The following is a 21,690-nucleotide window of genomic DNA, read 5'->3' as shown; positions in this document are numbered from 1 at the left end:
TCATAACACACCAATTTATATGTAGGTAAGGGACTTGTTCATAAGATTGGAGTGTTGTCAGTAAACTTTGGTGTGGCAATAGAATTTATATTTGTTAAACATGTGCACCGGTTCGGTATATTGCCTCATCCGAGTTACATCGGGTTCTGAGGCACCGATCCGATCCAAAAACGGTCCACTGAGGTCACTCCAGCGTTATAAACTTTTAAAACCACTCCACTTTAGGGCATCACGGTGCTACACGTACAAACCCGCGTAGGGTTTAAAAACGAAAGGGTTTTGCAGTCTCACACAGTTCTGTACGCACTTCCCAAATCTCAAACATTTCGCGCCCTTTTTTCTCGCCCTTCGTTTCTCCCCATTCCACTCTCCAGGGTTTTGGAATCGCAGAGAAGCAGAGAAACAGAAGATCGAAAATCATGGTTTCTCCAAAACTCCTTCTCTCCATCATTGAATCTTCTCTGCTCGGCCCTTCTCCTCCAACACCTCGTCAGAGAATCGAACTCATGCACGCTATACGCAATTCTCTATCATCTCTCCAATCGCTTCTCTCTTACCCGGTATGTGTTGATTTCGGTTCTCCAAGCTACGGATTTTGTTTGATCGTCTTTTATTTCGTGAATCTGTTTGTTTTCTTCATTTGCAGCCTCCGAAACCATCGGATAGATCTCAAGTTCAATCAAAAGAAGTTAGACTTCCTGATTCTCCACCAATATCACTTGATGATCAGGATGTTCAGATTGTAAGTTACTTTGATATTCGTGTTTAGTTCCATTTATTCCCCTGAAATTGTAGCTCATTATTCAGAATTGGCAATTTTTTGCTGTTTGGTTAGCTCTCTAATACTGAGTTTTATTCTTACATTGTGAAGAACATAATTTAAATTATGAGTCCGAACAAAGATCTCTGCTTTATCTGAAACCTCATGCAATTTTGTTTTATAATATATAATATCATATGTCCTCATCCGCTGTTTATTTGCTGATGATTTTTAGGCTTTGTTATGGTGTCAATTTCCTTTATATCTATTACATCTTGAATATGACGCTCCACGAAGATTTTTATCTCAATCTCATGGAATCAGTTTCTCCACTGTCATTAATCACATTAATACACTAGAGTTTGCCTGTGCTTATGGTATGGGCATCCTCTTTGGGGTTTATGGGATGAAAAAGGAAAAACAATAAATTTGGAAGAGTATTATAGGAAAAGGGGAAAAGAGGAAAAAAATATAGAAAATTGTATGGGTGTTTTTGGAAAGGGGTAGAAGAGAAAAGACAATAAAGTTGGGGGGTATTGTTGGGAAGGGGAAGGATAGAGATGACAAAGGAGGAGGGACAACCGTCCTCGAGATACGTTTATGGGAGGTATAAATCTTGAGACAAAGGAGAGGGGTCCACCTTGTGTTTTATTGTATATATTTTAAAATAGATGTACTCTCAAATAAGATAAATTACTTCTTCACTATGTCTGTTCCTATGGTCATTAATGGATAACCTCTCAAATTTTATAGTTGACATTGAAATCTTAGAACCCATTATATGTTTTGGAAGAGACAATGAGAAGAACATGTAAACTTCTTCTTTTTTATTGGTAGAAGAACAAGTAACATTGATGGTCAAAATTTTATAACACTAACCAAATGGACTTATTATTATTTTTTCAAACATACTACGCAAAATAATGTTACTTGAAAATATACTGTCAAAATTTCTGAACACTAACAAAAAAGCACATGAATGTTTATCTGCATTTCTATTTCTATTTCTCCTTACACTTGTTTGGGCTGTAAATTTGAATTAGTCTCAACGAAGATGAATTAGGTTTTGCATTTCTCTAAAGAGAGCAATGCAGAGAGGGGAAAACGAGTGTTCAACGTGGGAGAGGTAACATGATCAGGTATTCTGAGGATAAATGGTGTGATGATTGCTCTCTTAAATTCCATTATCCTCTCCCATTCTTGTTATCAAATAGAAAGAATCAGTTTGTACAAGATATGCTTGGAATTTAGGCTCAAAATGAATCTGAATAAGTGGGACATGGATTTGATTGCCAACTTGATGGAGCATATATCAGCTTTTAATGTTGCCTCGGGAGAGAAGATAACTGAGTGTGAATAAAGAATCAAGATGATATGTTTTATGTAAAAGTATTTATTCTTTGCTATCTATCTATCTACTCAATAATATGTTGTTTATTTGATCAAGCGAGAGAAGGTCATTGTCAACTAATGGGTTATATGTAACAAAATGGTGAAAAAATCTACCATTTCCTTCTTCTCATTGCCCCAAGGCAAAGTGCATCTGGTTCCATTTCTTTTTGCGTTTCAATATTTTTGAATAATTCTGTGTTCTGTTTTGGTCTTTTTCGATTCATGGTTTTCCTATGCATATGATGTTAAAGGTAGAATCCTATGGAGTTTTTTACCCTTCTAATTCGTTGGTGTTTTTGGAGAGGGAGGAATGCCTTTTGCAATATCTTCATTGTTTTTTTGGGCACGGTTGCAAGAGGTGTTTTTAGGGGGTCTTCTTTTAAACTTTATTTTGATGGGGTTCGTGTTGGATAAGGTTTTGGGGGCTTGAGGCACCCGCTTTTGGGGCGGGGGTTTGGTTTTGTAATGTTTGTTTTGGGTAGCTTTTTGATAACCTTCTCAACCTGTCTGGTTGTGCATTTGTTTTGTTTTTTTTCCCTTCTTTAGAAGAAATCTTTGTATTTATAGAAAAAAACGGAAAAAAAAAATCTGAATTTCCAAAACAAATAAATTATAACCTTTGGAAAATCGGTCACCAGTAATATATGTCATGAAAGTTATTATTGTTTTCATTTTCTCTCGCCTGATTGCTATGTGTTTTGAATGTTTTTTGATAATTTTGGCAATGCTGCAATCTCTCAGGCCCTGAAATTAAGTGACGATCTCCATCTTAATGAAATAGACTGTGTCCGATTGCTTGTTTCTGCCAATCAAGAGGTACCTTGATGTTTTATTCATTTTTCTCAACTTGCAGTGACTTATTTTTATACAGATATTGATATTAACAATAATAATAATATTACTGAAATTTTTCAGTGGGGTTTATTGGGAAGAGAGCCGCTGGAAATTTTGCGTCTCGCAGCAGGGATCTGGTATACTGAGCGAAGGGATCTAATAACTGCGCTCTACACTCTATTAAGGGTTAAGTTTGTAAAATTTAGTTAATTTATTACACTGAAAGTTGATTCTTCTGGTTGCACCGACCCTATTTATTTTGTTTCATATGGGTATCTTTTGAATTGGGGTTTTGCAGGCTGTTGTTCTTGACCAGGGACTTGAAACTGATCTTGTGGGTGATATTCAGAAATATCTGGAAGATCTCATCAATAATGGGCTTAGACAACGGTTGATTACTCTTATAAAGGTTTCAAACCTGTTCCGTGCCCCCTTCTGCCTTCTGCTTTTGAATGTTGAAGTCCTGTTTGTTTCCAACTCTTTGTAGTCAAAATTAGTATAACAGTCTGACAGCATGGACGCCAGTCCAAGATATTCTTTTTTGCTGTCCTGATTATTTGTTTTATGTATACAATAGCTTCATTTTAATGCAGTCTACTTAATACTCATGTCTTGAGGAACTACTGTTTAAGGTCAAGCGCACTTGTTCACACTTCACACTTCCACTTTTGATTCTCAGGGAATAAGAAATTTTATTAGAAGAAAATAAGGAATGGGAAGCTAATGATCACTATAAATTTCCCTCTTTGCCTAATGTTTTGGTTAATGGTTATTCAAATTTATATGAATATGCATTGCAAACTTTTATCGCCTGTATACTGTATTAAGGATTATATATATATGGTCCATTATAGAAAAAAGACATACAAGCCTTCAAGGAATATGGGTATGCCTTTTTAGATTATTTCACTTTTGTTGTTTAATTCCATTTTTTTTTTTTGCATCTTAGATTGCTGTTTTTTGGTAGTCTTTTTTTTAATATTAAGTTTTCTATACATTCGTTCTTACTTTTTTTTTTTTACTCTCTCTACTTCTTGATTGACTGTTGTAATGGTTGGTGGCTTTTAAGTGTGTGTGTGATCTATATTTTAGGAACTCAATCGGGAAGAATCAGCTGGTTGGGGTGGGCCTTACGCCGAGCGCTATGTTCTTGATTCTAGAGGTGCTCTTGTAGAACGACACGCAGTGGTTTGTAGGGAAAGACTCATCCTTGGTCATTGCCTTGTCCTATCTGTCCTCATTGTGCGGACAAGTAAGCTCATAAACCATCCATTGTGTTGATATTTTCCTGTGGTTGCTCTGTTTTTGAGGTCTAATGATCATTAAATAAGTAGTTTCACGAGAACCTATTTTCAGGTTGAACTTTTGATGTGAATCATTGGAACAAATGTAGTTTGAACCTCTACTTGCTTATGTGGATTTCATATTTCTGGATGCCATGTGCCATCAACGTGGAAGTAGAAAATTTTCTTACTGTACATCTATTCACCTCAAGTTCTACGTGTTAAAACCTGGTTCTTTAATTTTTGTTTTGTTAATTTGTTGTTTAGGTACTTGTAATAGAATACTATTGCTTGTTAGTTGTAAAAAAAAAAAATAAAGGGCTCTGTTTGATCTTTGCTGTTTTTGTATCCCTCGCTACTCACTAGCATGGAAGAAAACACAGTATAATAAGAAGTCCTTGGAACAAGCGCAATGTTACATGACAAGATCATATTCCTTGTAATAGTGAAATAAATATGTTTCTTTTCGGGCTCGCTTACTGGAAATAATATGCTACATTCTTTTTGTTTTGAAATTCACGTCTTATTAATTTAAACGTCATGTGTGGTTAGCATTACATATGTTATGGTTCTGTTACATGCTCCATATTTTAATTGATCTGCCCTGAACCTTGATTGCCATGTCTTTGCTTGAAAAGTCACCGGCTATGTGGCTGGCATCTAATCTATAGTGAAAAGATTTTGAAGTTTTGTCTTTGTGCAGGCTCAAAAGATGTAAGGGATGTGTTTTCTGTTTTAAAAGATTGCGTTGCTGAAGTGAATGGTTACAGTGGGACCCTAAAACTTCAGGTATATTTTACTATTCACCTTGGCCAATGTTGTTAAATAGCATAGGCGACCAGCACATGCTGTTGGCATATGCGATTTCGCACATGCGGCAAGAAAATTTTTTTGAAAAAAAAAAAAACGCAGAAAAATATGGCATCGCACAAATCGCATATGCCATCACACACAAAAATATACCATCGCATATTGGCAGATAGCATAACTTGGGGTATGTGACCGCATTTGACAACACTGATCTTGGCCATCCCATTTGGGTTTTCATTCTTATTCAGTAGTTTCGGTCCTACTCAAATTCTAGAAGATCATATTACGACAATTTTTTATCCTTCGAAGTGCCATTGTTGGACCTGTCTTATCATATAGTACTTATTCCATGTCTATGCAGATCGCATTTGGCCTTCTGTTTTCTCTCTTGATTGCTTTCATATCAGATGCTTTGAGCACTGTTCCAGATAAAGCTTCTGTGCTGTCCCGTGACGCTTCTTTCAGACGTGAATTTCAGGAACTTGTAAGCTGAAAAAAAAATCGGTCTGCTTTTGTCATTTTTCCGATATACTGGTTAAATTTTCCAAATGTTCAATTGATATTCTTGGGTCTACTTTAGGTTATTGTAAGTGGAAATGATCCTAATGCCGAGGGTTTTGTTGGGGTTGCAAGACTTGCCTGGACTGTACATTTGATGTTAACACATGATGGAATTACTACAAGGGAAACAGTTTCAGGTTCTTCTTCCAGTGAATTGGGAAGTATTTATTCATGCTTGGAAGTCGTTTGCTCAAACAATGTTTTCCAGTTTCTGCTAGATAAAATCCTCCGAACTGCAGCTTACCAGGTTTGACTATTTATGTTTACTGATGTTTTGATCGTTGAGTAAGACATGTACGGGTAGTTGGGTTCATGTTGCGTTCTTTTTTTTGTTTCGAACTTCAAACAATGGTTTCCTTTTTTTCTATGTAGGCCTCATGGTAGTATTGGAAAACAGACACATGAGGCCTGCAACGCTAGGTATTTCACTTCCTTTATTCTGACTCTTTTTTGCTTGTCTTTGGTACAGAATGATGATGAGGATATGGTTTATATGTATAATGCTTATCTGCACAAGTTGATGACATGTTTCCTTTCGCATCCGCTAGCTAGAGACAAGGTTAGTTGGTTTTCATTGTCTTCTTTATTCTCATAATTTTTTGATATGCTGTTTCAAATATTTTGGTGTGGACAATAAAAATAGTTTCACTGAACCTTTCTATTTGAATTCTTAATAGAGACCTGTTTAAGTCACTATTTAAGGAACTTCGATCATCTGACCCAACTTGGGATTGGCGTTTGGTGATTTAAAAACACCTTTACAATTTGGAATCTGTTTGGACTCTGCCTGACTCGGTTTCTGTCTCGTTTTATGATTTGAATCTTTTGGTTTCTAACTCTTTTTATGACTTAGCAAAATTTCACTACTCAGTTGTTGCATCGCCACTTGGGGGTCACATGGGATCAGGTTGGGATCTTCCAAATTGGTAAAAATGACTTGGGATTGGTGCTGGACGTTCCCATTATTTATTTATATATTTAATCAGTGACTATCTTGGAAGGAAGCAAGATAGAATCAGAACAATACAGAAATCAGTTCATTTTTTTTCCTGATCATCTCCACTGTTATCTGATGTTATTGTGAACATGGGGAGAGATGGTTTTATATTGTTAAATGGCTTATATCATGTTGTGCTTATTTCAATGAGATGCTCTTCTTATCTGGCTTTCATCTCTGATGCTTTCACATGCTTGCTCTAAAGGTTAAAGAAATAAAGGAGAAGGCTATGAGCGCCCTTAGCCCGTACCCTGTGACTGGATCATATGACATCAAACATGACACTGATATGGATTCTCAACAGACTATTGAAGCAAGTCCTCAACCCTTTGTCTCTCTCTTGGAATTGGTTAGCGAAATCTATCAGGTCAGGAGACGGTATTATGTGGTTTAGTATAGTACGTTTTTTAAACATTTCTCATTAGAAGTGGTAACGGGTGGAATCACTATGCTATCTTTTGATAAGGTGTGATGTGAACTAATAAGAATTTGTATGTATATATCGATTATGGGATTTTGTGCAATTTTCCCCCCAATAAATATAAAGATTCGTGAAACCCAAGGAAACGGATACGGACCAGCAGGTCAGGGAGACCTTCGTAAAGAAAAACAATAGAAGAACACACCAAGAACAACCAAAATTACAATGCACATGATACAGTACATCCCCACAAACAATCTCCCACTTGGAAAGGAAGTCCCCAAAGAAGATTACTCTTAATTTATTCGATAATTAGTCCAAAAGAAAAGAGAAAAAAAAGATACCTAAAATTTTGATGATAACTTCACTGTTCTAAAGTTCATTTCCATTGAAGACACACCCTCTCTTCTCTTTCTAGATGCCCCAAACAAACTGCAAATGGAAAAAGACTCCCAAAATTTGTTTTTCTTGATCTAAAAGCTGTGGTGTGCCAACTTGGGAAGCGAGAGAAGAGTGATATGGAAAAACCTAGTCGATATGAAAATGAACAAAAAATTGGATCAGATAGCTCTAAAAAAAACTATATGGTGGAGAATACGAGTATACATGTATGACATTATTCCATCAACTTCACATGGGGGCAAAAGTTCACTGTGATGACACCTCAAGAAAGTAAGTGATTGGTGTTTCTTGGAATAACCTAAGAGGTGCCGAAGGACTAGAAAAATGAATGCCAAATCCAATACAAGAAATCACAATGAGTAAAGTGGTTAACGGTCTTCTGACATGCTCCACAGAGAGAGCTCATATTAGGCATTTTCTTTTGTCTTTATTTTCTGCTATTAGGAGTCAATATCTGTTTCTACGGATGCTTCATGCTGTTTTCTCAGATGAATCTGATTACCAATGTTATTTGGTCCTGTAAATTTTCTGTCTGTTATATGCTTCAATATTGTTCTCATACATTTTCTGTTAAATGCACATTGACACGTCCTTGCTATGCCAACATTTTAACAGAAGGAACCAGAGCTGTTGTCTGGTAATGAGGTCTTGTGGACATTTGTAAACTTTGCTGGAGAGGATCATACTAATTTTCATACGCTTGTGGCTTTCTTGAATATGCTAAGTACCTTGGTATGTAAATCTTACTTCATGATGCCGCATACACTTTGTTATACTTGTGAATTATTATTTGACATGTGCATTTTCAGGCATCTGGTCAGGAGGGTGCTTCAAAGGTTTTTGAGTTACTTCAGGGTAAAGCATTCCGCTCTATTGGGTGGAGTACTTTGTTTGATTGCTTATCAATTTATGAACAGAAGTTTAAACAGTCCATTCAAAGTACTGGAGCTGTGTTGCCCGAGTTTGAGGAGGGTGATGCCAAAGCACTTGTTGCATATTTAAACGTTCTTCAGAAGGTTTTCTTATTGCATTTGTGCAAATGTTAAATGGCTGTTGTAATACCTTTTTGTTTAGCATTTAATTATACAATTAGTGTGCTCTAGAAGTTGCAAGTAGTTCTATTATCTCGAGCATTATCAGCTTAATCAGTTTTCTTGCATCTAATCTGAATGTGTTTGTGAACCCTGGCATGCTAACAAACCTCTGCCTGTGTGCACTTGCATGCATTGTGGGGTGCATATGAGGGTGATAGTTGTATGCGTGTGTACAGGCAGATGCAAGTGTGGTGATTCTGAATATTTGTTGGTTTGTGACTTATCATAGAGCAAACAAAACATAAGCTACACAGTCAATTTGTTTTCCCCCAGCGTATTTATCATCAATTTATTCATTCTGAACTTAGACTGAACTGGCAATGATGGAGGTTCTTTGGTTCAGGGGCAAGGGCAGGGTGTTAAAATACCTCTCTCCTCATTTCTTAAACCACCGGTCTCCTATTTTTTATCCTTTATGCCTCCCCTTTTTATTTGTTGACTTCTATTACTTCTGTGAGATTCATTCCCATTTAAGAAGACTGGTTCTTTCCAGAAAAATTCCCTTTTGTCATGTTAGACAAGTTGGGAACATACATCACACCTATTACATTAATTCTATTTACTTTCTAGTGTTTTCTTCTTTTACATTTCTTTTGATAACTTAGGATGAGGATTAACTAATTTCCCCAGTTGATAGTTTTACACTATTTTTATCTCATCAAGTAATCTTTGTATTACCTCATGTTAATGTAGACCTAATTACGTCATACCGTCATATGTTATTTGTATCCTATGCTTATATCTTCTAATATATAACTTATTGTATGTCTGCACTGTTGGCTTATAAGAATCCTCAGGGCCAGGCTGCTGGTATGTTTTACCTTAACCCAATCACATGTCCATGGCTCATGTTACTCATGTTACTTAGTTGACCATCTATATTTTGTTTACCAACTTTAGGTTTCTATTAGAAGCTGATAAGGTCATTTTGACTGTGCTGTAGGTTGTGGAGAATGGAAATCCCATTGAAAGGCAGAACTGGTTTCCTGATATTGAACCCTTATTCAAGCTTCTTAGTTATGAAAATGTCCCTTCTTATTTGAAGGTCAAATGCCATTTTCTGACGCTAATGTCTTATTGTTGCTTCTTTATTATAAAATTTGCCTCATGTTGGAAAAAGAAAGGTGCTTGGATTTTCCTAGTTATGCATTCTCTTATGTGTTATCTATCTACAGGGTGCTTTACGGAACACAATAGCCAGTTTCATTCAAGTCTCTCCCTTCCTAAAGGATACTATCTGGAGTTACCTTGAGCAGTATGATCTACCAGTAGTTGTTGGCCCCCCCATTGGGAATAATGCACACCAGATATCTACACAGGTACACACTGTGGGTACCATATGGTTTGGTGCATAGCTAAAAAACTACTTGAAATCATGACATGACCATAGGCCAACATTGTATGCTTATCTTTTATTTTAAGCTTCACCTGGTCATTTCCTAATCAGTTCTTTTGTTTGATAGATGAAGATTATGATTATATTAATGATAATGACATGGAGAAAATCCCCTTTTCATAAAAGAGCACTCTACATAGATGATTAGTGAGGCAATACTTTGTCAGCTACATTTACAAAATGTATGGCTATGCAAAAAATGAAAAAGAAAAAAACAGCTACTATTGCCTAACAATAAAAGAAAAAAAAGCCCAACTACTGTACCCCTTTAAAGTATAATTGTTTTATGAGGATGGTCATACTCTATCCAAAGTCTTAAGTTGTCAAAAGAAATGCCTTCAAATTGTTTTACGATAGTGTATAAATCATACAACAAAAACTTTTATCCTATCAATGCCGATTCTTTCATTTTGTTGTATCCTCAGATGTTTGGTTAGTCCTTTCTATCCAAAGGTTTCATCATAAAGAAAGGGAGTATTGTCCAATGGATACAACTAAAAATACTTGAAGCTCCTATATTCCAACCATGAGTTAGCATGATCACACTATTTGGATTGATCCAATAAATTTCAATATAAAGAGCTCTTTGCCTTACTCCATTTGTGAAGATTTTGTACGTAGATGGTGATCAGTTTAAATCCGAGTATGGGGATGCAAATGGGCCAGGCTGGGTTGTCTTCGAGCCTGGCTGTGTGACAAAGGCATACCAAGCTCGACCCGTGGCCTGCCTATACTGCAAGCTTCGAGGCGAGCCTATTTTTATAAAATTTCAGGTTTTTACATGCCCCTCTACGTTTTGGTGAGTATTTGATTTACTCATCTGTTTTCAAATTAGTGGCATGCCCCCTTGGCCTTGGTCCTCTCTTATAGGCTAATGAAAAATGACCTAAAAGCCCTCTTCTTCGACAACTTTCAAACTGTAAAAGAAAACGTTCTTTCTACAACCCTCGTCCCCCCCCCCCCCCCCCCCCCCCCAAAAAAAAAAAAAAAAAAAAAAAAACTTGGTTGGACCCACGTGGACTGCCATATTGGCCAAATAACACCTCAGCCGCCTAAAGTTTATGGCCTGGATTAGATTAAAAAGGAAAGAATAATTCAAAAATGGAACTTTTTGTTTTGGCTTGAGCAATGGCTTTGAAAATGGATGGTCACTTAAGTTCCAAATTAAAATCCAATGGTGAAAAATTACCTTTTTAATTTTGTGCTTTACATCAATGTGGTATCTGATCATTTTTTTGGATGTGAGATGTCTTTGAAAAGTTACTCTCTTGCACAACTACTTACCATTCAATTTAGTATTAATTTAACATTGTCAAACTGTGATTGTGACAGGTTTATGACATGCGGTTTGAGTTGAATGAAATAGAATCAAGAAGAGAGAGATATCCTTCCACTATATCCTTTCTCAACTTGTTAAATGCTCTTATTGCGGAGGAGAAAGATGTGAGTGACAGAGGGCGTAGGTACTGTTCTTTGCATTGCTTGAAGGTTTTTAAACTGTTTTGAAATCTTGTTTTCCTGTTCCTTAGAATTCAATACTGAGGACTTAAGTTGTTAATTTTCCCAGGTTTGTGGGCATCTTCAGGTTTGTATATGATCATGTGTTTGGGCCTTTTCCCCAAAGGGCTTATGCAGATCCCAGTGAGAAATGGCAGTTGGTTGTTGCTTGTCTTCAGCACTTCCGAATGTGAGTGCATACTCCAGTATATTCTGAATGAAAGTAACATTTCACTTCTTTGGTCTTATACTTAGATGTAGCAGGGAAATTTTGACTTAATATCAAATCATTTGATAGTGTCATTGTTCCTTACAACTTGAACTTATTTCTCCCTTACGTAGCGAAGACATGACATTAGTGTTTCACGTGGATACAAAATGTTAGATACACTGACCCCTTTAAGGCCGATAAGGTTGCACATCCATGGTTGTCAGCGAGATTTACAATCTTATTCCGAAGCAATATTTTGGTTAGGAGAAGAACTGAAAGAGTCTCGACCGAACCAACTGAGACATTCAGAAATGTTAAATGCTTCGGAGGAAATTATTCAGTCCAGTCTCGGCTGCAATGGATTTTTCCTCTGAACCATTCCGAAACAGCACAAACCTTTGAACCATGTTTTTCGGTATTAGTCTCAACTCTCAAGGCCTGGATTGTTCGGTGTCGATACCAAGTTGAGTAGGCCTCCTAGATGATCTCGGAACTGAGATAAACAAAAGCATTGCCTTTTTCTTTTTCTTTGAAAATAACCAGAAAAGAGGATGGTGTGCCCACCTCTCCTCCAAAAGTGTATAGTTTGAATTGCCCAAGTTGACTTGAGCTATACAGGGAATTTACCCTTGTCAGGAGAGAGTCATGCTAAATCAAGGGAGGTCCCTTGTTGGTTACTATTCACACCTTGATCTTGAATCCGAATTTAGCTGAGGCCGAGATGATGTGGGCAAGTCATCTTAGTCTTTTCTGAGACTTGAAACCATGGACACGTTGGGAAAATTTACTCCATATTTTGAGAGAGATGGTTATTAAAGTAGTTTAGTTGATCTGAGTATTCGTTGTTGAAACAATATAGTTAGATCGATAGACATTAACATCATGTTAAGAATATGTAATATTAGCTGAAAATAAAGTATTTGAATAAATCTTGAGTATATGTTGGCATGTGTCAGTTGTGATTGCAATATTCTCTTTAGCGTGGGAAATTCTTAGAAAATGAAATTTCTTTTTATAAGGCTTGTATTTTTTGATTTGTTGTATACATTGTGCGCTTCCCCATTTGGCAAAATGCATTTATTCGTATAATCTAAAATGATTTTCCACCATTGATGGGGATTTTGTTTTGTCAAGCAAAAAAGAATTGAGATGTTCACATTTTGAGATGTTGTACTGTGCAGGATACTGAGCATGTATGACATCAATGATGAAGATGCTGATAATATTATTGATCCAGCTCAGCCTCCAACAGTGTCACAATCTGCTCCTCTTGAAACACAGCTCCCTGTATTAGAGTTGCTGAAAGTATGTGTCATGTTACATAGTTCATTTGCTTTTCATTTTTTTTGTCAGCCAACAAAGGCTTCTGTATCCAGCTATATGCTTTTTTAACCCGAAATTTGTGCTTATAATTATTTTTGTTTTGATTTTTTTTCTCTGTGATTCTAGATCTAGTGTTTTTCTTTTAGCTTGTTTTCCCGTGTTTGGATGCTGTGAAAATTGATGTCAATTATGTTTTGCAAATTGCATATTCTTTTTTCTATTCAAGTTCATGTTAGTCTGCTCATAAAGCTTGCTCCTTAAAAATGATAATTATTCAACATATTTTTTGGGCTACGGTTTACAAGTCAGTCAACAATTAACAGGATCATTTTCTAGTAACCAATGGCGTGCTCCAGTCGGTCAAACTTAACATAACTACATGTTAATGGTGAATCAAGGGTAGTCGGCTTCCTTTTTTTTCAAAAACCCTTTAGGGTGTGTTTGAATAAAAAATAATATTTTTATGGGGAACTATCGCTTTCATTGTCCCCAAGTTCAAACCAACCTTCTTTTTCTTTAGTAACACCGACTTCTAATCTTTCCCTTATTTTAATTATTTCCCCCTAAAATTGATGAGAAAAGAAAAATCTTATTATCATTAGGGGTGTAACAATCATCTTGCTCTTTGCTCTTCATCCACCAACACGACCATTGATCTCCAGCCTTACGTTCACCCTTGCTCAACTACTTCTCCCTGCACCTTTCACAAATCTATTGGCTTTGGTAATCTCTCATTATCCATACAAAAAAGTTTGGTTGTGGTTGGGCCTATTTAAAAGTGAAAAGCCTCCAGTGATCGCATTGGGGTCCATCTCTGGGCTTCTTGTCATTGTAATTTGGTTCCCTTGATCTTGCCCTATCGATTTTTAATTTATTTATTGTATGAATTACTAAATCGGTTTAGTGATCTTTGAAACAATTTTTTTACCCTGATGCGTGAAGACTGAGACGAGGTATGTTTCACTAGTTAAAGATGCCTCACGGAGACTGAATTGATTTGTCCGAGGCATCGTCTTTGGTTAGTCAAAACATTTAAATCAAGTCTTACATATTTTCTTTTATAGGGTTGGCTAGTAGATGGTTAGTCACAAAATCTTATTTTATATAGTTTTTTTAAGAAGTGCCACTTAGCTAAATGGTAAGATGTGTGGAGAGTTGTTCCCATGTCTTAGGTTCAAACCTCCCTTGAAACCATACTTCTTATGCTAACCACTAACCCATCTTTACCTATAAAAAAAATAGATTTTATTTTTATTTTTAAATTGATTATGTCACCTATAGAATCTAACCCGGTTTACTTGGTCGAGTTGTCATAAAAATCGACCTATCTTGAAGTAGCTGATGTGATGGATGATTCACGTTGACTATCTTGCCCGGAGGTATCCAAGAATGGGATAACTTGCCTGAGACATTGGAGGAGTTTTAAAGCTACAGTGAGGCATGTTCCTCATGAGCATACCTTTTTTAAATACATAAAAAATTAATAATAGTAAAAATAAATAAATAAAGGACTGAATATAAGAGAAAAATCTCTAAAAATATAAAAGATATTTTGAATGCCTTCTGGCCAAGGCCAGGCCTAACCTAGCCCAACAAGTCACCAGGCTACCAAGCCATGGTCAATCCTAGCCTAGGTCTTTCCCCAGGCCAACCAGGTTATGGCCAATTATTTTCCTTGATAGAAACTTTGAGACAAAAATTTCAATCTTGGCTCATTCAATCACTTTGAGAAGTTTTCTTCAATTATGTCTTCATCTGTTTGTTTGTTTGACCGCTTATGGAAATGTTACTTTAGTGCAATCTAACTTAGTGTATTGTTAGCATACTGGAGACTGGATGATTGATGGCATTGCACCATTGGATTCTGAATGGTCTTAAATCTTAATGAAATTTTGGTAACATTCTGATGTCTACCTTGCTTTTTTTTTTTTTTTTTCTGAGGACTTTGCAGGATTTCATGAGTGGTAAAACTGTTTTTCGCAATATTATGAGTATTCTTTTGCCTGGCGTCAATGGCATCATAGTTGATCGAACTAGTCAAATCTATGGTCAACTTCTAGAGAAAGCCGTGCACCTCTCCTTGGAAATTATAATTCTTGTTTTGGAGAAGGATATATTTCTTGCTGATTTCTGGCGTCCCTTGTACCAGGTAGTTCTAATTTCACTTTTTGCGTAGTTACAGTATTGATAAAAGTAGATATATGTTGCATGCAAGGTCATTAAAATGTAGGCAATTCTTGATGGCAGAACATGGTGCCTAGGTGAACTGCTGGGTTCTTAATCAGGTTGTTGGTGATTCATGACACATAAGCAATTAGATACCTACAGAAAATTAAAAAAAAAATAGATTAGAAAAAAAAAATTCTTCCTGTGGTGAGAATGACAGGTGAAGTCAAATGTTGGAACATTAATGATTGAAAATAGATCATGAGGAGATCAATAAAAAAATGTGTCAACTGATTTAATGTAGACATATCCTTGGGGGCTCATGTTGATCTGACGAGTTACCTTGGAGTTTGTTTCAATGCCTGGCAGGTTTCCTAGAAATCAATGAGGTTCTCTTGAGTATTTAACTAATTACATACTGTTCCTTGTTGCCTTGGTTTGTGATTAAGCCTTGGCACCTGTTCAGTGTATTAAATAATGATCTCCTCATCAGATTCTTCTTTGCTAAGCAGCCTTTGGATACTATCCTCTCCCAAGATCAGAATCAGATTATAGCTCTGTTGGAGTATGTGCGATACGATTTTCAACCACAAATTCAGCAGTGCTCTATCAAAATCATGAGTATTCTAAGGTAGGCGACCTGCTCTTACTATATATATTGCATGTCTGCTGTTTGTAATGCTTTTCAGCATGGGTTAAAGTGCAAGCATCTCAGTAAGCTGAAAAGCTTATACTTATGGTTTGAGATGCTACAATACGCTGGAAAAACCATCATACGCTTTGACACCGAGATACATTAAACAACTCTGTTTGATGCCTATCTAATGTGGAACAAATATGATACTTAATTGCTTATAGTACTACCTTTTATAACACACATCAAAGCCTTTTCCCAAGAAACAAAAAACTGGTTTAGTTAATTACATTAAATTTTTAATACTATATTTTGATAGATCAAGAATATTTTTAGTAAAAAGAGGAGGAGGTTCAGAGACCTTCCTTAAAAAGAGCTACGACCAAAAGGAAAACATTAGGACTTACAAAGAGAGTCCCATCTAAAATGAAATTCCTCAAAGAGAACACCTCTGAAGAACGGAAACAGTTTTGACCAAAAAAAGAAAAAAAACTCAAGATATTAATATTGATCTTTTGCAATGAGTGAGCCTTCCCCTTGAACACACAATATCCTAAATTTAAGCCCCAATAATTTGATTTTCCAACAATGAAATAGAGACAATAAAGAATTAGGAAAACACTAAGACACATGAAAAAAGGATAGAAAATGACTCCAAATCTTTGAAGCTAGAGGATAATGAATGAAAAAGTGATCAAACGATTCCCCACTTCTTTTATAAAGACACCAAAAGTGGCTCTAACTAAGATCCAATGATAGAAGTTTGTTCAAAGAAGCAGCCAATATGAAGAAAGAAACCTTGGATGATACATTTGGTCCCCAAATTAATTTCGCAGTGTAAAAAGTGAATACATAAGTAAAATGGAATCATGGATTGATCTCGTAGAAAAATCTCCATTGCTTTTTGCTGCCCAAACCAGTCAGTCATCCTCCCTCAGAAGCATACAAATATATGAGATAATACTAATTAATGATGCAACAACCTGACACTCCAACATTGAAATTTCTTGTGAAATGGAAGTCCCAGGAAAACTCATTACCTGATTGCATCCTTACATTAGATATGAAACACCCTTTCTTAAAAGACAATTCATATGGGGTAGGGAACTTTTCCTTGATAGATGACAAACAGCATCACTTACCTCTTAGAACCTGACTCTATTCCTAGGTCCAACCCTAAATGCTATCCTATTATGGAAACATGGAAGGTGCTTCATAATCCCTTTCCACACACTTCACCCATGAGATGATCCTAAATCCTTACTACGCCACCCATCATGACTTTGACCGTACTTTGCTTTGATAATGTCTCTCTACAATGAATTCGTCCCCACTCCAAATCCACAACCATTTGCTCAAAAGAGCTACATTTGTCTAAGACTCTGAATACCCAAGCCTCTGCGATTCTTTGAAGAGCACAATCTCTTCCAATTCACGGAGTTGATTTTCTTCTTCCCCTCCTTACCATTCCAAAGGAAATCCCGGAACAACTATTTCAGTTGAGACTCGATCGACCTAGGCATGGATAATAAAGAGAGTATACTGGGGTGCTAGCTAAAGTACTGTTAGTCTGAGTAAGCTTTCCCCCTTTGGAAAGGAGGTATCTCACCTCTCGAGCCTAACCTTCTCACAACTCTCTCAAAAAACTGGGGTCTAAATTTGAAAACTCCGATAATAATCTCCAAAGTGGAGGCCAAGATAATGTGATGGGAAAGAATCCACTTGACAACATAAACAACCAGCAAGGGCACAAATGTTTTGGACATTTCCAACTCCAAAAATCTTGCTCTTCCTCAAATAGATCTTTAAACCAGAAATTGCCTCAAAGTAGACAAGAAGACCTCCTAAAAACCTAGCTTGCCCCACGAAGCATCCATGAAGGGAAATTTAAACCATGATTAGGGGCTTTACCCAGGTTTTTGATGTTTGTATGTGCTAATACTTATGTGTGTAAGCTGCTGCTCTTCTTCTGTTTATCCTAGAAAGTTTAATCCCGAATCCGATTGTTGACAGTTCTCGCATGGTTGGGCTCGTACAGTTATTGCTAAAGTCAAATGCTGCAAACTCTTTGATTGTGGATTATGCAGCGTGCCTGGAGTTACGCTCAGAAGAGTCTCAGGTCATAGAGAATAGCAGTGATGATACTGGTGTTCTTATAATACAGGTTGGCACCCATGCTATCTCTGTTCTCGCAAAATATCTGATATGGCTTCTGGATGGTTCATAATTTTTCCTGTTTTTGTCTTCAGCTTCTCATTGATAATATTAATCGGCCTGCCCCAAATATTGCACACTTGCTGCTGAAGTTTGATGTGGATATGCCAGTGGAGCAGACGGTTTTACAGCCAAAATTTCATTATAGGTTCAGTAATTACAGATTGCACAACATTTAAAATTCTATATGAATTCTTTTGAATCATAAAAATTGTTTGTGCAGTTGCTTGAAGGTTATTCTTGATATTTTAGAAAAGATTTCGAAGCCTGATGTAAATGCTTTGCTGCATGAGTTTGGTTTTCAGGTTAGTTGGTACTTGGTACTCTGTTAGTTTTAGGGGGGGGGGGGGGGGATCTTTCTTTTGTTTCTATGAATTTTAGATGAATCTTGGTTGTTTTCTTTATGCAGCTCCTTTATGAGTTGTGCTTGGATCCACTGACATGTGGTCCTACGATGGATCTGCTGAGCAATAAAAAGTATCAGTTCTTCTTGAAGGTACTGATAATGAGATTTTAGAATTTTCTCTCTGGTTTTGTGATAATCTTTATAAAGCAGTTGGGTATTTATCTTTTGTTTCTTTTCTGCCTTAGTTGAAGAGTTATTTTGTGTATAATTTCAGCACTTACATACAATTGGCGTTGCTCCTCTTCCTAAAAGAAATACCAACCAGGCTCTTCGTATTAGTTCCCTCCATCAGGTATGTTTCTCGTTTGTGTTCTATTCTGAAAATCATCTATTTTGGATGTCTACGAGTGCAACTTCCCATTTTATTACAAATTTCCCTTTACTATGATTTCTTTTCTAATTGTTGATATCTCTAGCTTGTGTCTCTCCCCTGTTTGTAATTGTTAATTTTTTTTTTTTTTTTTGAACTTGTTAATGGTTTTCAAAAATGAGGGTGGCTTGTACTTTGATACTTTGATTTGGTTGATGCAAGGTTTTTCCTTTTTCTTTGTTTGTACCTTTTTGTTTACTTACACTTAACTGTTTCCAGAGAGCATGGCTATTGAAGCTTTTAGCATTGGAGTTGCATGCTGGTGACATGACAACACCCACACACAGAGAAGCATGCCTGAGTATTCTTGCTCAAACTTTTGTCCAAGACATTCGAGAATGTGGCACGAATCTTAATAAATCATATCCTTTAACCTTCCACACAGATGCTGACCATCCTGGGATCCAAACTATCAGTAAGAGTAAGGTATTCATGGAGAGCAGTCTTATTTATTTCCTTATAGTGGTATTTGTTATACACTAATTTATTATTTAAGATGGTTTAAGCATCTCATGCGCTTCACTCTACCTTGCAATAACTTCCGTTTTTGCATATTCCATGTTTAACTTTTGTATCCATGCGATACCCTTTGTCAAAATAAACCCTGATTGTTTTGTATTCATTCTTTTTGGACAATCTGACACATACTATATTGAAATGGTATGTAGGTTGTTTGGTTTCTTTGAAAATATTCTCCTGAGAATGTTGAATTCTCAATAACTCATTTGGCCATATACCACTTTTCCTGAAAGAACGGAACAACAGTGTTTGATGCACCTGAAAAAAATGAAGAAAATTCCAAATTCAACTATTTGATCGAGATATTGGAGAAGCTATTAGAAAATTAATTATGATGCACAATCACGGCCACAATGAACATGATCCTTAATTGAGTAGAAAACACCATTTTATACTTAATTGACCTATTGAGTTTCGATTGGACAAGTGGTTTGAACCTAGGATGTGGGAACAGCTCTCCACACATCTTTAATTAGAGTATGGGTTCAAGGGGGTTTGAACCTAGGATGTGGGAACAACTCTCCACGTATCTTACCACTTAGCTAAGTGACACTTCTTATGCTAACCACTAACCCATTTTACCTATAAAAAAAAAATGTTTCAATTGGGAGATGCATAAACATAAAATACGACAATGTAAATTTATTTTTCCATAAATGTATAAAGAAATCCTAATCAAATCCTTTTATTGCATAATTGTACAAAAAGGGGACCTTAGTGTAATCATATTTCCAACATTAGCTCACAATCTTTTGAAAAGCCCCAAGTGAAGCTTAATTTATTAATTAGAGTTTCATGTCTATCAGTACAATATATATATATATATATACAATTAAAGATGGATCTCAATACACGTGGTAGTATCTTTTTGTTTGTACCAACTAGTCTAGAATCTCTTTGGTTCGGGCTCCTATCCATTTCTTAATTGGTTCTTTGCTAGGATCCTGCTTGGGCGTCCCATCACATAATGGGTTCCATTAGGTTCTTCGTAGCATTATACTTCCCCCTTGCAAGTAGGGGAGTGTAAAATATGAAGGTATCAGTTACATACATTTTCAGGGGGAAAAAAAGTCTAGCTGACCAAAAGGCAAGGCAACCCCCCATCACCTAGGCGCACCTAGCGCTTTTGGTAAATTTTTAGTGGCGTGGTGGTTGCTCTTTCTTAAAATAAATAAATAATAATAATAAAAATAAAATAACTCACATTTGGAATTCTTGTTTTTTTTTTCTTACATATTGCCTCTGTGTTGGGTGGAATTTGCCTTTTATTTCTTCTGTCAAATGCATTAACCATTTTATTCTTTAATCAAGTTTAAACACCATACTTTCCTTTGGTCTATTTATGCACGATTTTATAATTCATTATATGCTGTGGTTTCTAGGCCGTTTCTAATGGTAATACAATTTTAAGTCATCATAAGAACATGGCTTTTAATTGGGACCTCCTTATTCTCATTCTTTTACTGGCAGCAGGGTGATCCTTTCTTTGTCAATTTCAGGTGTTAGAGTTGCTTGAAGTTGTTCAGTTTAGATCTCCTGATACAGCTATGAAGTATTCTCAATTTGTCCCTAACTTAAAATATGACTTACAGGTAAATTTCACTGTTCTTTCACGCATGTTATGTTTCTCACTTATTTATGCCTGACAATATCTGTTTTATAGGTGGAAAAGATACTTGGCAATCCTGCAACTTCCGAAAAAGGTGGTGTCTATTATTATTCAGAGCGTGGTGATCGTTTGATAGACCTGGCTTCATTCCGCGACAAGCTCTGGCAGGTTGCTTCCGTTATTCTTTCTCAGTACACAATTGTGGGAGCTTGTTATTAGTATTATATGTAAATCAATGTGAATTCTTAAGATATTGCATAATTCAGTGATGCTTCATATTTGTAAATGTCTATGTTAGAAATTTCTGCTATGGGATTTTGTTTTGCTTTCTGAGAAGTGCAATTTTGTTAATCCCCAGTTGAGCTCAATTGGCAGTGAAACTGAGCTCAGTGATCTGAGAGAGGCAATCCAGCATCTGTTGCGATGGGGCTGGAAATACAATAAGAACCTCGAAGAACAAGCTGCCCAACTTCACATGTTAACTAGCTGGTCTCATATTGTAGAGGTTAATGGTTTTCTTTTTCTCTTTCGTTTTTTTCTTCTTTATTGCATTATTCATTACCGAACTTTGTTTTCTTTGTAGATCCATGCTACTTGCTAAAGTGGGTTTCTCATTAACTTTATTTATACAAACTTCGTAAACTTATACTTTGTTGTTTAAACTGCTTTCAGATCTCTGTCTCTAGAAGAATGACCTCTCTTGAAAATCGATCTGAAATTTTGTTCGAGTGAGTTTCTCTTATGACTTGTCACCATCTTTCTACGTTCCTTGGGCATTTTATATATATATA

At 36.3% G+C, this 21,690-nt stretch overlaps 1 protein-coding gene across 3 annotated transcripts in view; it reads left to right on the top strand.

Moving 5' to 3' along the window:
- Nucleotides 1-231: 231 nt before the first annotated feature.
- The window catches only part of EMB3142 (nuclear pore complex protein (DUF3414)), a 30,298-nt gene continuing 8,839 nt past the window's right edge, over nt 232-21,690 (top strand). For all 3 annotated transcript variants that reach the window (XM_086453486.1, XM_086453478.1, XM_086453489.1), the window contains exons 1-30: nt 232-560; nt 647-742; nt 2,894-2,968; nt 3,068-3,172; nt 3,285-3,395; nt 4,079-4,238; nt 4,973-5,058; nt 5,441-5,563; nt 5,660-5,887; nt 6,110-6,199; nt 6,843-7,004; nt 8,076-8,192; nt 8,270-8,476; nt 9,498-9,599; nt 9,730-9,873; nt 11,283-11,413; nt 11,518-11,637; nt 12,840-12,963; nt 14,933-15,130; nt 15,660-15,778; nt 17,795-17,945; nt 18,031-18,143; nt 18,219-18,300; nt 18,405-18,491; nt 18,616-18,693; nt 18,991-19,197; nt 20,790-20,882; nt 20,954-21,067; nt 21,258-21,404; nt 21,572-21,627. In XM_086453486.1, the coding sequence (XP_086309612.1) occupies nt 420-560; nt 647-742; nt 2,894-2,968; nt 3,068-3,172; nt 3,285-3,395; nt 4,079-4,238; nt 4,973-5,058; nt 5,441-5,563; nt 5,660-5,887; nt 6,110-6,199; nt 6,843-7,004; nt 8,076-8,192; nt 8,270-8,476; nt 9,498-9,599; nt 9,730-9,873; nt 11,283-11,413; nt 11,518-11,637; nt 12,840-12,963; nt 14,933-15,130; nt 15,660-15,778; nt 17,795-17,945; nt 18,031-18,143; nt 18,219-18,300; nt 18,405-18,491; nt 18,616-18,693; nt 18,991-19,197; nt 20,790-20,882; nt 20,954-21,067; nt 21,258-21,404; nt 21,572-21,627 (3,767 nt within the window). In that variant the 5' untranslated portion in view covers nt 232-419. The remainder of the gene's footprint in view (nt 561-646; nt 743-2,893; nt 2,969-3,067; nt 3,173-3,284; nt 3,396-4,078; nt 4,239-4,972; nt 5,059-5,440; nt 5,564-5,659; nt 5,888-6,109; nt 6,200-6,842; nt 7,005-8,075; nt 8,193-8,269; nt 8,477-9,497; nt 9,600-9,729; nt 9,874-11,282; nt 11,414-11,517; nt 11,638-12,839; nt 12,964-14,932; nt 15,131-15,659; nt 15,779-17,794; nt 17,946-18,030; nt 18,144-18,218; nt 18,301-18,404; nt 18,492-18,615; nt 18,694-18,990; nt 19,198-20,789; nt 20,883-20,953; nt 21,068-21,257; nt 21,405-21,571; nt 21,628-21,690) is intronic.

Source organism: Akebia trifoliata, chromosome 1 (genome assembly GCF_017979445.1).
Source record: "Akebia trifoliata isolate Shusen 1 chromosome 1, ASM1797944v1, whole genome shotgun sequence".
NCBI lineage: Eukaryota > Viridiplantae > Streptophyta > Magnoliopsida > Ranunculales > Lardizabalaceae > Akebia > Akebia trifoliata.
Note: the sequence above shows the minus strand (reverse complement) of the source record. Positions and strands in the feature narration are given on the sequence as shown.